The 14,168-nt window shown below is 48.7% G+C and overlaps 1 protein-coding gene across 1 annotated transcript in view; it reads left to right on the plus strand.

Annotated features, from left to right (window-relative positions):
* EMWEY_00038970 (dimethyladenosine synthase, putative) overlaps nucleotides 1-8,730 on the plus strand; it is a gene marked incomplete at both ends in the record, with an annotated part of 10,050 nt that extends 1,320 nt beyond the window's left edge. The window contains 10 exons of the mRNA XM_013478706.1: nucleotides 186-265; nucleotides 485-562; nucleotides 788-862; nucleotides 1,493-1,579; nucleotides 2,873-2,970; nucleotides 3,663-3,764; nucleotides 3,951-6,195; nucleotides 6,789-7,332; nucleotides 8,149-8,238; nucleotides 8,546-8,730. Coding sequence (XP_013334160.1) covers nucleotides 186-265; nucleotides 485-562; nucleotides 788-862; nucleotides 1,493-1,579; nucleotides 2,873-2,970; nucleotides 3,663-3,764; nucleotides 3,951-6,195; nucleotides 6,789-7,332; nucleotides 8,149-8,238; nucleotides 8,546-8,730 — 3,584 coding nt within the window. The remainder of the gene's footprint in view (nucleotides 1-185; nucleotides 266-484; nucleotides 563-787; nucleotides 863-1,492; nucleotides 1,580-2,872; nucleotides 2,971-3,662; nucleotides 3,765-3,950; nucleotides 6,196-6,788; nucleotides 7,333-8,148; nucleotides 8,239-8,545) is intronic.
* Nucleotides 8,731-14,168: the final 5,438 nt, after the last annotated feature.

Raw genomic sequence — 14,168 nt, forward strand, 5'->3', positions numbered from 1 at the left:
CTTTTTTTTTTTTTTTTTTTTTTTTTTTTTCTTAATAAGAAAGTGTCTCCTTTTCTTCTTGTATAATAAAGTGTCTCCTTTTTTCTTAATAAAAAAGAGAGAAAAAAAGGAGACACTTTTTTTTTCTATAAAAGGAGACAAAAAAGGAGACACTTTTTTTTGTCTCCTTTTTGTCTCCTCAGCAGTAGAAATAGATCCAAGGGCAATCGCTCTTCTTAGTCAAAGATTCCCCGGCCTACAGATGCTACATGAGGACGTCTTACAGGTAATTAGGGTTTAGGGTTTAGGGTTTAGGGTTTAGGGTTTGAAGGTGCAGCTTAGGGGTCGTTGCGTTGGAGGAGTTGATGTGCGAGTTTTGAAATTGCGAACTGAGGGAGGTCTCAATTAGGGTTTAGGGTTTAGGGTTTATGGTTTGCATCTGGGACTAGGGTTTAGGGTTTGGAGATTAGGGTTTAGGGTTTAGGGTTTAGGGTTTGGGGTGCAGGTGAATTGGCCTTATCTTGGTCACCACATGAAGAGACTGCGAATTGTTGGCAATCTTCCTTTTTACCTCACCAGTCAGGTATTCTCCCCAAACCCTAAACCCTAATCTCCAAACCCTAAACCCTAAACCCTAAACCCTATTTCCTGTTTATTGACGTCATTGATCATCAGACTATCTTGTCTGCTAGGGTTTTCAACGAACTCGCGTCCTTTGCCACTTCCCCTCTAGGGTTTACATTTTAGGGTTTAGGGTTTACATTCTAGGGTTTAGGGTTTAGGGTTTAGGGTTTAGGGTTTGCTTCAGCTCCTCTTCTGTTTATTGGATTGTCGTCAATTTATTGACTTGGCTGTCGTGACGTTACAGAAGGAAGTTGCACAAGTAACATAAACCCTTTTTTTTTCTCCTTTTTTTGTCTCCTTTTTTTGTCTCCTTTTTTGTCTCCTTTTTTGTCTCCTTTTTGTGTCTCCTTTTTGTGTCTCCTTTTTTTGTCTCCTTTTTGTCTCCTTTTTGTCTCCTTTTTGTCTCCCTTTTTTGTCTCTTTTTTTTTGTCTCCTTTTTTGTCTCCTTTTACTGTCTCCTTTTATTGTCTCCTTTTATTGTCTCCTTTTTTGTCTCTTTTTTTTTTGTCTCTTTTTTATTCAGCGTTTAGTAGCAAAAAAAGGAGACAGTTGTTATTGTCGTCTTAGTGTTGCTTTCTCTCTTCTTGCTAAACCCTCCTTCTTATTCTCTATTCCTTCTCATGCATTTTATCCTCAACCTAAGGTATTATATATAAACCCTAAACCCTAAACCCTTAATAAACCCTAAACCCTCATAAAACCCTCGTAAACCCTTATAAACCCTTATAAACCCTCATAAACCCTAAACCCTTACAATTGTCGCAAACCCTTAGGCAGGTTACGTCCCCAGACCCTCCTTTAGACGGGGCCATAGGGAGGTTATCGCCTTCCTAGTCTCTAGGGTTTAGGGTTTAGGGTTTAGGGTTTAGGGTTTAGGGTTTATGTGTAGGTTGAGTCTGGTGTTGTTCGCGTTGACTTTCGTCATGAGAGTGACGAAGAACTTCTTGATGGTGTTAATGCAAGAGATCTAAAGAAGGTCTGCTGCTGCTGCTGCTGCTGCTGCTGCTGCTGCTGCTGCTGTTGCTGCTGTTGTTGGTGGTGATGGAGTGAGGAGGGATGCGTTTGCTGCTGCTGCTGCAGTTGCTGCTGTTTTGGTTATTTGTGCTGCGCTGCTGTTGCTACTGCTGCTGCTGCAAGAATTCACACTATCTCTTTATGTCCCTTCCTATTGCTGCTGCTGATGTTGCTGCTGCTGCTGTTGCTGCTGCTGCTGCTGTTGCTGCTGCTGTTGCTGCTGCTGCTGCTGCTGCTGCAGGTGTTGTTTGCTGCTTTTGGGCAGCGGAGGAAGATGCTACGGCACAGCTTAAAGGTTTGTCTCTTCCTTATCTCCTCTTGTCTCCTTTTTTGTCTCCTTTTTTGTCTCCTTTTTTATCTCCTTTATTGTCTCATTTTTTGTCTCCTTTTTTGTCTCCTTTTTTGTCTCCTTTATTGTCTCCTTTTTTGTCTCCTTTATTGTCTCCTTTTTTGTCTCCTTTTTTGTCTCCTTTTTTTTTATTTTATTATTTTATATTTTTTTTTATTGTCTCCTTTTCTCCTTTTCTTGTCTCCTGTTTCTCCTCCCCCTTTTCTTAATATATCTTATTCTCTCTCTTTTCCCTGTCTCCTCTTATTGCCCCCTTTCCCTGTCTCCTTTTTTATCTCCTTTTCTTGTCTCCTCCTTGTGTCTCCTTTTCCTGTCTCCTTTTTCTTTTTCCTTAGCCAATATTACCTCCTGGTGTTTGTATCCCTGAGGAGTACCAAACCCTCAGACCCCAAGCCCTAAACCCTCAAGAATTCGTAACCCTAACTGCTGCTCTATTTGGTAGAAATAAGGGCCCCTCAGGGGGCCCCCAGGACCCTCTGGGGGGCCCCCAAGACCCCATAGGGGGCCCCATAAAGGATAAGGAGACACAAGGAGACTGTCAAGAAAATAAAGTATTTTTCCCTCGTGTCCCTATTGTATGGAGAAAATTTAAACATGGAGACTACTAATTCAATGCAAGACGGGCCCCTCAGGGGCCCCATGGGGGGCCCCCCAGTCACCTGGGTACTGATGGCGAGGTATTGAGGAAGGGGCTCTTAGGCGGTCTGCAGAAGAGAGCAGAGATAGGCACAATGAGGAAATAACTTCGTATTATTTTGTGCTTCTTTTGTACTGTGGGCCTCCCCTTCCGAGGGGGCCCCTCCCTTCTGTGGGGCCCCTTCAAGAGAATGGGGGCCCCCCCAGTCGGGGGCCCCTATTCCCTGTTTGCTTGTTTTTGCTTCGTGCTGGCGTTGTACGGTGCCATAGGGACTAATGTTGGAGGGGTCCGCCATTGCGGGGCCCCCATCCAAATGCTTAAGCATCCTTTATGAGGGCCCCTTATGGGGGCCTGTTAGGGGGCCCCCGTAGGGGCCCCCTCAGCTGCTCGCTGCAGTGTCTTGTACCGAGGAGACCATTGGTTACCAGGGGTAGGGGGGCATGCATAGGAGTGTCTCCTTTTTCCTGTCTCCTTTTTCTTTTTGTTGTTTTCTTTATATAAACAATAAAAAAAGGTTTTAATTTATTTTATATAATTAACAGTTGCTGCTGTTGAAGTAGGGCCCCCTTCAGTACCCTCTTGCCTACGGGGGCCCCTACTGGCCGAAGACCGCTCACATTGGAGGTACCTTCGGGGCCCCAGGGGGCCCCAAGGGGCCCCCAGTTGTCCCTTGGCTATTATTTTTATTCATATATAATTTTATTTATGATTTATTATTACTAAAGGAATAATAATAACCCTTTATGTACCCTCTTGTACATCTGTAACTCCTCCTGCTGCTCTCCGGGGGGCCCCAGGGGCCCCGATGCGCCCCTATATAGGAGGCCCCCGCCCCTTCCAGGGGGCCTCCAGGGCTCCACATATGGGGCTGGAGGGTACACCGCTCTCTTGGGGCGCCCTCAAGACCAGAGGGCCTCTCCCAATTACCCTAGGGGGGCCCCCAAGCGTGGGGCCCCCAGCTGTGGGGCCCCGATGTGGGAGGCCCCTGCCTCTGGGGACCCCTCTAGGGGCCCCCAGAAAGTGTGGTACTGCTGCGCTGTTGTCAGTGGTGTGTGGAAGGAGCAACGTGCTGCAGCACGTGCTGCAGCAGCAGCAGCTGCAGCAGCAGCAGCAGATGCGGCATTTGTTGCTACAGCTGCAGCCGCAGCAGCAAATGCAACAGTACGATGCGCATGCCACACACCGACCCTGTAGATGCAGCAGCAGCAGCATCAGCAGCAGATGCTGTTGCTGCTGCTTGTCCTATAATTCCCTATCTGTTGTGCGCCTTGCTGCTGCAAAGACACTGCATGCACCAAGTGCTGCTGCTGCTGCTGCAGGGTGTCTATGGGGTCCGTCCTTCTGCAGCACGAGGCCATTCGTTGCAGTCGCCTCTCCAGGAAACAGCAGTAGCAGCAGCAGCACCAGCAGCAATACGTACAGCAGCAGCAGCAGCAGCAGCGCTAAGAAAGAAGGAGTCTCCTTTGTCCCCAACATGCAGGAAAGGGGGGCCCCCTTGAAAACCCCACGGGGGCCCCACAATGCCCGGCAGCTGATGGCGGGGCTGCTGGCGCGTGGGGGGTCTCCTTTAGGTAGCAGCAGCAGCAGCAGCAGCAGGAAGGGTATTGCTGCGCTGCTGTTGTACGCCCAGCAGCACATTAAATCCCTTGATGCTGTGCATGCAGCAACAGCTCTTCTTCTCTTAGGTCGTCTCCATAGGCAGCAGGGAGCAGCAGCAGCAGCAGCAGCTGCTGCTGCTGCTGCAGATGCCTGTGCTGCTTTTGCTGCTGTTGATTTAGTGCATCAGATCCCGCAGAAGCACCACCACAAGCAGCAGCAGCAACAGCAGCAGCAGCAGCAGCAGCAGCAGCAACTGCTGCTGCCACCATCCATACCTCCTTTCTTAAAACATTTGTACAACAACCCCACCTTCTGTTCTCTCCGCAGCAAACTGCTGCAGCACCTACAAGCTCTTGCTGAGGCCAACAGCAGCAGCAGCAGCAACAACAACAGCAGCAGCAACTGCAGCAGGAGCAGCAGCACGCGGCAGCTAGTCTCCAATACATTATGGGCCCTTGGGGCCCTTGGTGCATGCGATGTCCCTTTGGCTCTTGCTGCAGTTGCCGTGCTGCAGCCAGTCCTTAGACCTCTGCTGCAGCAGCAGCAACAGCAGCACCAGCAGCAGCAACAGCAGCAGCAGGAGCTGCTGCTGCCCGTAGATATTTGTAACATTGCGTGGGGCCTCGCCACTGCATTGGATAGATCAGGTGTCTCCTTAATAGTCTCCTTGCCCCCTCAGCAGCAGCAGCAGCAGCAGCAGCGGGAGTTTGCTGCAGCATCTCTTCATCAGCTGCATGCAGCAGCAAAGGAGACACTTGCTGCTGTTGCTGTCTCCTTTCTGCAGCAGCAAGAGGCCTTCGAAGGAAGGGGACAATCTACCCTAGTATGGTCAATAGCTAAGATTGGGGTGTATAGGCACCCTGCAGCAGCAGCAGCACAGCAGCAAACTCTTGCTGCTCTTATACATAGACAAAGACATAATATACGCGCCCTACAGCAGCACCAGCTGCAGCAACAACAGCAGCAGCAACAGCAGCAGGTGCAGCAGCAGCAACAGCAGGGTGGTATTGTGTCTTTATTAAAGGAGGGGACAGTAGATATGCATATAGGAGAAGAGGGGGGCCCCCCTACCTCTTTAGGGGGCCCCTCTTTGGGGGCCCCCAAGGAGACAGAAGGGGGCCCCTTTAAGTGTCTCTTTGATGCTGCATCAAGGTGTCTCCTTTTACCTAAGTGTCTCCTTTTGTTATCTGCGCAGCAAATAGCTAATGTCTTATGGTCCTTTGCTGCTGTTAATCATGTGTCTCCTTCTCTTTGTGCTGCTGCTGCTGCTGAGCTGCTGCAACGCAGCAAATATGCATGCAGCAAGATGGGGGACCCCACAGCAGCAGCAGCAGCCGCAGCAGCAGCACGAAGCAGCAGCAACTGTGGAGACACTTCTTCTCCTGATGTGTCACCTATGGAGCAGCAAATGGGTACTTACAGGGGGGCCACTAAGGGGCCCCCTAGGGGCCCCCCACCTTCTTGCCGCGATATTGCTGCAGCTATGCTTGCATGCGCACAGCAGCAGCAATTTCCTGAGGCCCTTTTTGTCTCCCTCCCAAGGGTGCTCCTCAGCAGCAGCAGCAGCAGCAGCAGCAGCAGCAGCAGCTTTTTAGCGGATGCCTCCTTAAGGGACTTAGCAGGGTTATGTCTGGGGATGCAGCGAGCAGCAGAGACAAAGGCAAGGGGGCCCCTACTGCAGCAGCAGCTAAGGAGACAGGGGGCCCCCCAAGAGCAGCAGCTATTTAACCAGTTAGTAAGGAGACACCTAAAGGAGACAGCTGAGCTGATGGGTGCAGCAGCACAGCAGCAGATAGTCGAACTGATGCAGCAGCAGCAGCAGCAGCAGCAAGAGCAGCAGCAGCACCGCCACCACAAGGAGCAGCTAGACCAGCAGCACGAGCACCAGCAGCAGCAGCAACAGCAGCACCAGCAACAACAGCAACAGCAGCAGCCGCAGCCGCAGCGGGAGGAGGAAAGGTTTATGTCTGCTGCAGTGTTAGTTTGGCGTAATGTAAGTAATGAATTAATAAGGAGACTAAAGGAGGGGGGCCCCCAAGGTATTGCCTTTGGGGGGCCCCCCAATAGGGTACTGCAGCAGGAGGGGCCCCATGTTGTACCCTTTTATTTACGTGATATAAATTCATTAACTTGCTGTCTTAGTAGTGTCTCCTTTTTGTCTCCTTTTTTATTTAATGGACTTGCTGCTGCTGCGCTGCTGCTAGCAGCAAAGTGCAGCAGCAAACATCCACGCAAGATTAACCTACTGCAGCAGCAAAAGAAGCGGCAACAACAACAACAGCAACAGCACAAACAACAGCAACAACAGCAACAGCAACAACAGCAACAGCAACAACAGCAGCAGCAACAGCAACAGCAGCAGCAGCAAGAGGAATATAATAAAAGGGGACAATTTAGAGACAGTCTCCTTAAACAACATCCTATGACACTATTAGAGACTACAGACTTCTTAGTAAGCTGCTGCTGCTGCTGCTGCTGCTGCTGTTGCTGCTGCTGCTCCTGCTGCTGTTGCTGCTGCTGCTGCTGTTTTGTCTCTCCTTTTATGTCTCCTTTTGTGTCTCCTTTTGTGTCTCCTTTTCTTTTTAGGTTGTATATAAACCCCCTTATTGGTTAGCAAACACTCAGCAAACCCTCCCGGGGGCATCGGAGGCCCCTGGGGCCCCCTCCTCCATCTATACACCTCCTTGGGCATCTTGGGGGCCCCCAGGGCCCCCCCAAGTGTCTCCTTTGTCTCCTTATAGCAAAGAAGGAGACACCTGTCTCCTTTCTAGCCAAGCATTACTTAATAGCGGCAGACCTGAACCCTTACATCTATTCCTTAAGGCTAAACTACAAGAAGGGGCCCACCCCCTGCTGCCGAGGGCCCCCATGGGGGCCCCCCTGGGGGCCGCGAAGGAGGCCCTTCATAGCGAGCCCCCTGTGGAGCAGGGACCCCAGCAGGGCCTCCAAGAAGGACCCCAGAGGGGGGACCCCCTGTCCGTCAAGTCCACTTCCGTGGGGGCCCCCAACAGGGGCCCCAAGAAGGGCCCCTATGTGGGGCCCCCTCCCTACACCCAAGAATTCCTCAATGTTCTGTCGGACCCTTTTGTTGCCTGTGGCTGTACCCATAGACTAGACGTGGAGACAAGCGGTAAACCCTAAACCCTAAACCCTAAACCCTAATCTTTGGTCCCTCCTAGGGTCCCTTCTAGATGCCCTCCTTGGATGCGCTCCTCGGGGCCCCTCATGGGGGCCCCCACCTATGGATCCGCACTCAATCTTCTTTTGTGTACCCTTATGGGGGGCCCCTTGGGGGCCCCTTGGGGGGCCCCTTGTATTTGTTTATTTGTTGCAGGTCCCCTTCTTGTTGCTAAGAGTATTAAGGGTTTTTATTTAGCGCGCATGCACTTCGAGGCACATAAACTAAATAAATTCTATTTGTGTCTTGTACACGGATGCATGCAGCAGCAGCAGCAGCAGCAACAGCAGCAGCAGCAGCAGCAAGAGGGGGGCCTCCAACTGCTGCAGGGCCCCGGTGGCTCTTTTTGTATTAGTGGGCCTATAGAGACACTTAAGGGGGGCCCCCCTCATAACCTTATATTCAGTACCTGCAGTACCCAAGGAAAGGTATCTCCTGCTGCTGCTGCTGCTGCTGTTGCTGGTGTTGCTGTTGCTACTGCTTCTGTTCCTCTTAGTGCTGTCGATGCTGCTTCTGCTGTTGCGAGGTTTGCTGCTGCTGTTGTTGTTGTTGCTGCTGCTGCTGCTGCATTTGCTGCTGCAGCAGGTTATGTGTCTCCTTTCTGTTGCTGCAGCCATCAACAACTCTCTTCCGTCCCCTCTTAAACTTCCAACGCGAAGGTAAAACCCTCAAGAGCAGCAGCAGCAGCAGCAGCAGCAGCAGCAGCAGCAGCAGCAAGTATTGTGTATATATATGTGTCCTTAGGTCGTGATTATTGTCTCCTTTTAGCTAAATTACTAACAGGAAGGACACATCAATTAAGAATACATCTTGCTGCTATTGGACATCCTATTGTTGCTGATTATAAATATATTACAGGTAGGCAGCAGCAGCAGCAGCAACAGCAGCAGCAGGAGCAGCAGCAAGAGCTGTAGCAGCAGCAGCAAGAGCGGTAGCAGGAGGTGCTGTTGTTCGTTGCAGCAGCAGCAGCAGCAACAGCAGGACATCGCCCTCCCCATTAAAACAATTCTTATTGCTTCCCCTTCTGCTGCTGTTGCTGCTGCTGTTGCTGCTGTTGCTGCTGCTGTTGCTGCTGTTGCTGCTGCTGCTGCAGATCCTTCTGCTTACGTAAGTGACGCCTCTTGGTGTCCCCGTCTATTCCTTCATTGTTGTTATCTGGGTACAGTTAAAGACCCCCAAGGGGCCCCCCAATGGGGCCCCCACCAGGGAGAGGTTGAGGAGGCCCCTGGGGGCCCCGGAGGAAAGGGAAGGGGGCCCCATGGGGGCCCCCTAGATATGAAGGGCCTTGAGGTGTATAGTCAGCTACCTGATGACCTTGTAGGGGCCCTAAGGTCTCTTATTGTTGTATAATGTGTCTCCTTCTTATTAGTGTCTCCTCCTTATTAGTGTCTCCTCTTATAGGAGACAGGAGGATAAATAGTATGTCCTTAGTTTATTTATTTATTTAATTTATTTATTTATTTATTTAATTTATTTATTTATTTATTTAATTTATTTATTTTATTTATTTATTTATTTACTTTTGTTGTCTGTAGACAAGGAGAGACACAAGCAGATCCTCTATAAACCCTAAACCCTAAACCCTAAACCCTAAACCACCGATTCCCTCAAAACACCAACCTAAGACTACTGTGATTACTAGGGTTTAGGGTTTACTAGGGTTTACTAGGGTTATTTAGTGCTGTTATTTATGCCTCTTTCCTGTTGTATTTGTCTCTATCTATCTCCTTTATAAACCCTTAGGGTTTAGGGTTTAGGGTTTAGGGTTTAGGGTTTAGGGTTTAGAGTTCTTAAAAAATTCATTTCTTCCTTAAGGGGACAAAAGCAACATCCCCCGTATGTAGGGGCCCCCCTGGTCCCCCTTGGGGCCCCCCTGCAACAGGGGTCCCTCCTTGTATCCCCCCTACAACTGGGGTCCCTTGGGGCCCCCCAGGGGGGCCCCCAGGGGGGCCCCCAGGGGGCCCCTCAGTTATATTGAATTGTTGGAAAGGGTTTAGGGGTTCAATTCTTTTTTTTATTGCCTCTGCCTTTCTTCTTTTTCTTTCTGCTCTTCTTAATTTAGTCTTTATTTTTCCTCCTCTGTCTCTACGTAGCAGCAAACCTTCCTGCTGCTGCTGCTGCTGTTGCTGCTGTTGCTGCATTTGCTGCTCGTGCTGCTGCTGGTGTAATGACTGATGGGGAAGGGATTGGTGGGGCTGCTGCTGCTGCTGCATCTGCTGCTGCTGCTGCAGCAAAGTGCTCTCATAGAGGAGCTGAGACTCATGCCACCACCCCGGCTGCTGCTGCTGCTGCTGCAACAACTGCTGCTGCTGCAGTCGTTGCTGCTGCTGCTGCTGTGTGCTTACAACCCCACAATCCTTGCAAAGTAACACACTTTGACTCCTGCTGCTGAGGGGCCCCCAGTAAGGGCCCCACATGAGCTCCTGGTACAAAGGGGGAGCTGCTGCTGCTGCTCTATTTGCTGCTGCTGCTGCTGCTGCTGCTGCTGCATTTGCTGCTGCTGCTGCTGCCGCTGTAGAACTATTTGTTGCGGATGCTACTGTGGTTATCCCTCTCCTTACATTGACCTCGAATTGGCGTGGCGTTCTTGCTGCTGCTGCTGCTGTCGTTGCTGGTGCTGCTGCTGCTGCAGTCGCTGCTGCTGTTGCTGCTGCTGTTGCTGCTGCTGTTGCTGCTGGAGCATGCAGCCTCTGCAGCAGCAATGAGACTGCTGTTGTTGCTGCTAACATTTGCTGCTGCTTTGGCTGCTGCTACTGAGGTGTACGGACACCGCAAGGCCCCTGGGGGGCCCCCTTTCCTGTGTCTCCCGTGTTGCTGCTGTCTCCTTCTGTGTTAGCTGCTGCATGCATGGAGCAGCAACAGCAGCAGCAGCAGCAGATACTGCTGGCTCAAAGACAAAAGGAGACAGAAGGATACAAAAGGAGACAGCAGCAGCTCTCTAGTGACGGAGACACTTCCTTACCTTGGGGGGCCCCCCCTGCAGCAAGAAGGAGACAGGAGATCTTCTGCATGCAGGAAAATATAATTATTATTTATTATTATAATAAAAGCAGCAATGGACCTCCCTGCTGCTGCTGCTGCGCGGTTGGCTTGCTGCAGAAGGGCCCCCCCGCCCCGAGGAGGGGCCCCCTGGGGGGCCCCCAAGGGGCCCCACAACTGTGGCATATGTTGTGCCCTGAGGGGCCCCTGTCTGTCCCTTTATATTTAATATTTAATTTTATAAATATATAATATCTTGCTGCTGCTGCTCTTGCTGCTTCTGCTGCTGCACACAACTTGGTGACTTAGGGGCCCCTGGGGCCCCCACCTCAGCAGTCTGCAGATGCAGAGGGCAGCAACTGCTGCAGCTGCTGCTGCAACAGCAGCAGCAGCTCGTGCAACGCTGCATCTCTTGCTTCCCCTTCTGCTGCTGCTGCTTCTGGGTTCCTGCTGCTGCTGCACAGCTCATCCGCTGCAGCTGAAGCAGCAGCGGCAGCTGCACTACCGCCAGAGTGCAGCAGCAGCAACAGCAGCAGCAACAGCACCTTCAGCAGCAACAACAGCAGCAAACCTGCCAGTAGCAGCAGCCTTTCTTCTTCGACAGCCACAAACATCTTACTGCCTGCGCAGCAGCAGCTGCTACTGCAGCAGCAGCAACAGCTGCAGCAGCAGCAGCAGCAGCAGCAATTTAAGGTATTCTTATAGGACTCCTTATGCTTCTTCCTTTAGTCCTTTTTTATCCGCAGCTGCTCGTAGCTGCAGCGTAGATGCAGCAGCAGCAGCAGCAGCAGCAGCAGCTGCTGCTGCTGCTGCTGCAGCAAGAGCAGCAGCAGGAGTTCCTGCTGCTGCAATACCACCTGTTGTAGCATGGGCAGGGCCGGCGCCTGTAATTCTCCCTGCTGCTGCTGCAGCAGCAGCAGCAGGTGCAGCACAATCAGCAGGAACAGCAGCAGACTTGTCCATGGGTGCTCTTTCCCCCTCTCAGCAAGCTACACTGCTGCAGCAACAGCAACACCAGCAGCAGCAGCAACAGCAGCAGCAGCAGCAGCAGCAGCATGCGTCGCGTTGGCTATCTATGGGTAGACGTATAGGAGAAAGTGTCTCCTTTTTCTCTCATCAATTTGTCTCTAAACTGCAGCAGCAAATAACATTAAGTGTCTCCTTGCTGCTGCTGCGCTCTCTTGGGTGTCTCCTTACTAAGGCTGCTGCTGGGGCCCCACACTTGCTGCACTGTGCAGCAGCAAATCCAGTTGCTGCTGCTGCTGCAGCAGCAGCAGCAACTGCTGCTGCTGCTGCGGCCATTTTTAAATGGAGGCGCAAAGTACGCAATCAAGACAAAGCTGGGGATGAAGCAGCAGCAGCAGCAGCTGCTGCTGCTGCTGTTGCTGCTGCTGCTGCAGTTCCTGCAGCAGCAGTAGCAGCAGGTCCTGGGAACTTAGGGGCCCCCTCTCAAGGGCCCCCTCTTGCTGCGCTGCTGCCACAAGGGTGTGGGGCCCCCGCGGCAGCAATAGGTTGGTGGGGGGCCCCAAAGACATCTACCGAGAAGACAGCAGCAGCAGCAGCAACAGCAGCAGCGGCAGCAAAAGGAGGAAGTGCTGCTCAGCAGCTAAGGGCAGAGCAGAGACTTGGCTTGCAACTTGCTGCTGCTGCTGCTGCTCTTGCTGCTGCTTGGAGACTCATCTCCTACTTCAGGTACGTTTATTAGCAGCAGCAAAAACATAACCCCTGCAGCAGCAGCAGCAGCAGCAAAAACAGCTGCAGCTGCAGCAGCAACACCAGCTGCAGCAGCAGCAACAGTAGCAGCAATTCACGTAATTGTTTCACTCTTGCTGCTGCTGCTTCAGCAGCAGCAGCAGTTGCTGCTGCTACTACCACTGCGTGTTTCCCCTTACCGTCCTTCCCATTGCTGCTGCTGCTTCTGCTGCTGTTGCTGCTGCCGCTGCTGCTGCTGCTGCAGATCTCAGGTGTCTGAGCGTCGTAGAGTAGAGGCAGCACTGCGTGCATATAAAGAAGAAGAAGAAGAATTTGTTAGATATGGTCATAAAAAAAGACCCTTAGGGGGCCCCCCTAGGGGGCCCCCCTTCTTCTAGTGTACCCTTTGTACCCTCTTTTATTTCTTGGTGGAGGGGCCCCTTCTTTTAGTACCCTCTTCCCCCCCCCAAGGGGCCCCAAGCATTTCTTTTCTTAGGGGCCCCAAGGGACCGCCGTAGTTATCCCTAAACCCTAAACCCTAAACCCTCAAGGGTTTATCTTTGTATGTTTTTTTTTCTTTGCTGTCTATAGAGATATAATTAGGGTTTAGGGTTTAGGGTTTAGGGTTTAGGGTGTACGCCTTAAACCTTTAGGGTACAATATTGATTAACTTATTTAATTAATCTCTAGGGTTTACCTTCTAGGGTTTAGGGTTTAGGGTTTAGGGTTTAGTAGTACTAAAAAAGTAATAAATAAATAAAAAAAATGAATAAAAATAACAAAAGAATAAATATATATTTATTTATATTTATTTATATTTATTTATATTTATTTATATTTATATTTACTATTTGCTGCTGCTGTGTGTGTACTACACCTGAAGAAGCAGCAGCAGCAGCAGCAGCAGCAGCAGCAGCAGCAGCAGCAGAGGGGGCCCCCCTTCTCCTATAATATAAGGAGAAAGGAGGGGGCAGAAGATATTTATATAAATAAAAATAAATAAATAATAAATAAAATAAATAAATAAAAAGAAATTAAATAATTTAACAATAAAAAATTGCGGTGTATAGGCAGCTCGTGTTGCTGATACTGTTGCTGCTTTTGCTGCTACTGCTGCTGCTGCTGCTGCTGCAGCGGCTGGTCTGTTGTTGCTGCTGCTGCTGCTGCTGCTGCTGCTGCTGCAGTTTCTGTGCATTTTTGTGTTTCTTTTCTTTATTTTATTCTTTTATTTTATTTATTATTATAAAATAAAATAAAATTCTTTTTTCTTCTTTTGCTGCTGCAGTATCTGCCTGTACACTCCAACAAGAGAGCGAACAGGTTGCTGCTGCTCCTGCTGCTGCAGTTGCAGTTGCAGTTGCTGCTGCTGCTGCAGCTGTTTATTGTTATTTAAATTTCTTTCCTTTTCTATTATATTATTAATTAATTAATTAATTAATTAATTAAATTTATTTTATAAAAGGAAGCAACTTATTGTTCCCTTTATAGAATAATATACATATACATATACGTATACGTATACGTATATATATGTATTGTATATGTATATACGTATATATAATATATATAATTATATAATATAAATTATATAATAGTTTTACCTACGTATATATAAATAAATATAAATATAAATATATAAATATATAAATATATATACGTATAAATATATAATTATAAATATAAATATAAATAAGAAGGGAGCTGCCTATACACCTGAAGAAGATGTACAACAACAGCAGTATAATAGGAGAGGAGGATCCATTACCTATCCCTTATAATAATAATAATAATAATAATAATAATAATAATAATAATATAATAAAAGAGGGAATAAATAATGATAAAAAGGAGAGAAATATAGATAATAATAATATAAATAATAATAATATAAATAAAAAAGAGGAGAAAAAAAAAGAGACAATAATAATAAAAGAAGGATGGTTATATAAACAAAGTAGATACCTAAAACATTGGAGAAGAAGATGGTTTGTATTAACTAATTATTCATTATCTAGTTATAAATCTAATGATATATATACACAAAGACCTACAGAGGTATATATAAATAAATAAATAAATAAATATAAATAAATAAATAAATAAATATAAATAAATAT

This window comes from Eimeria maxima, genomic scaffold, assembly GCF_000499605.1.
Source record: "Eimeria maxima Weybridge genomic scaffold, Emw_scaff612, whole genome shotgun sequence".
NCBI classification, from domain to species: Eukaryota; Apicomplexa; class Conoidasida; order Eucoccidiorida; family Eimeriidae; genus Eimeria; species Eimeria maxima.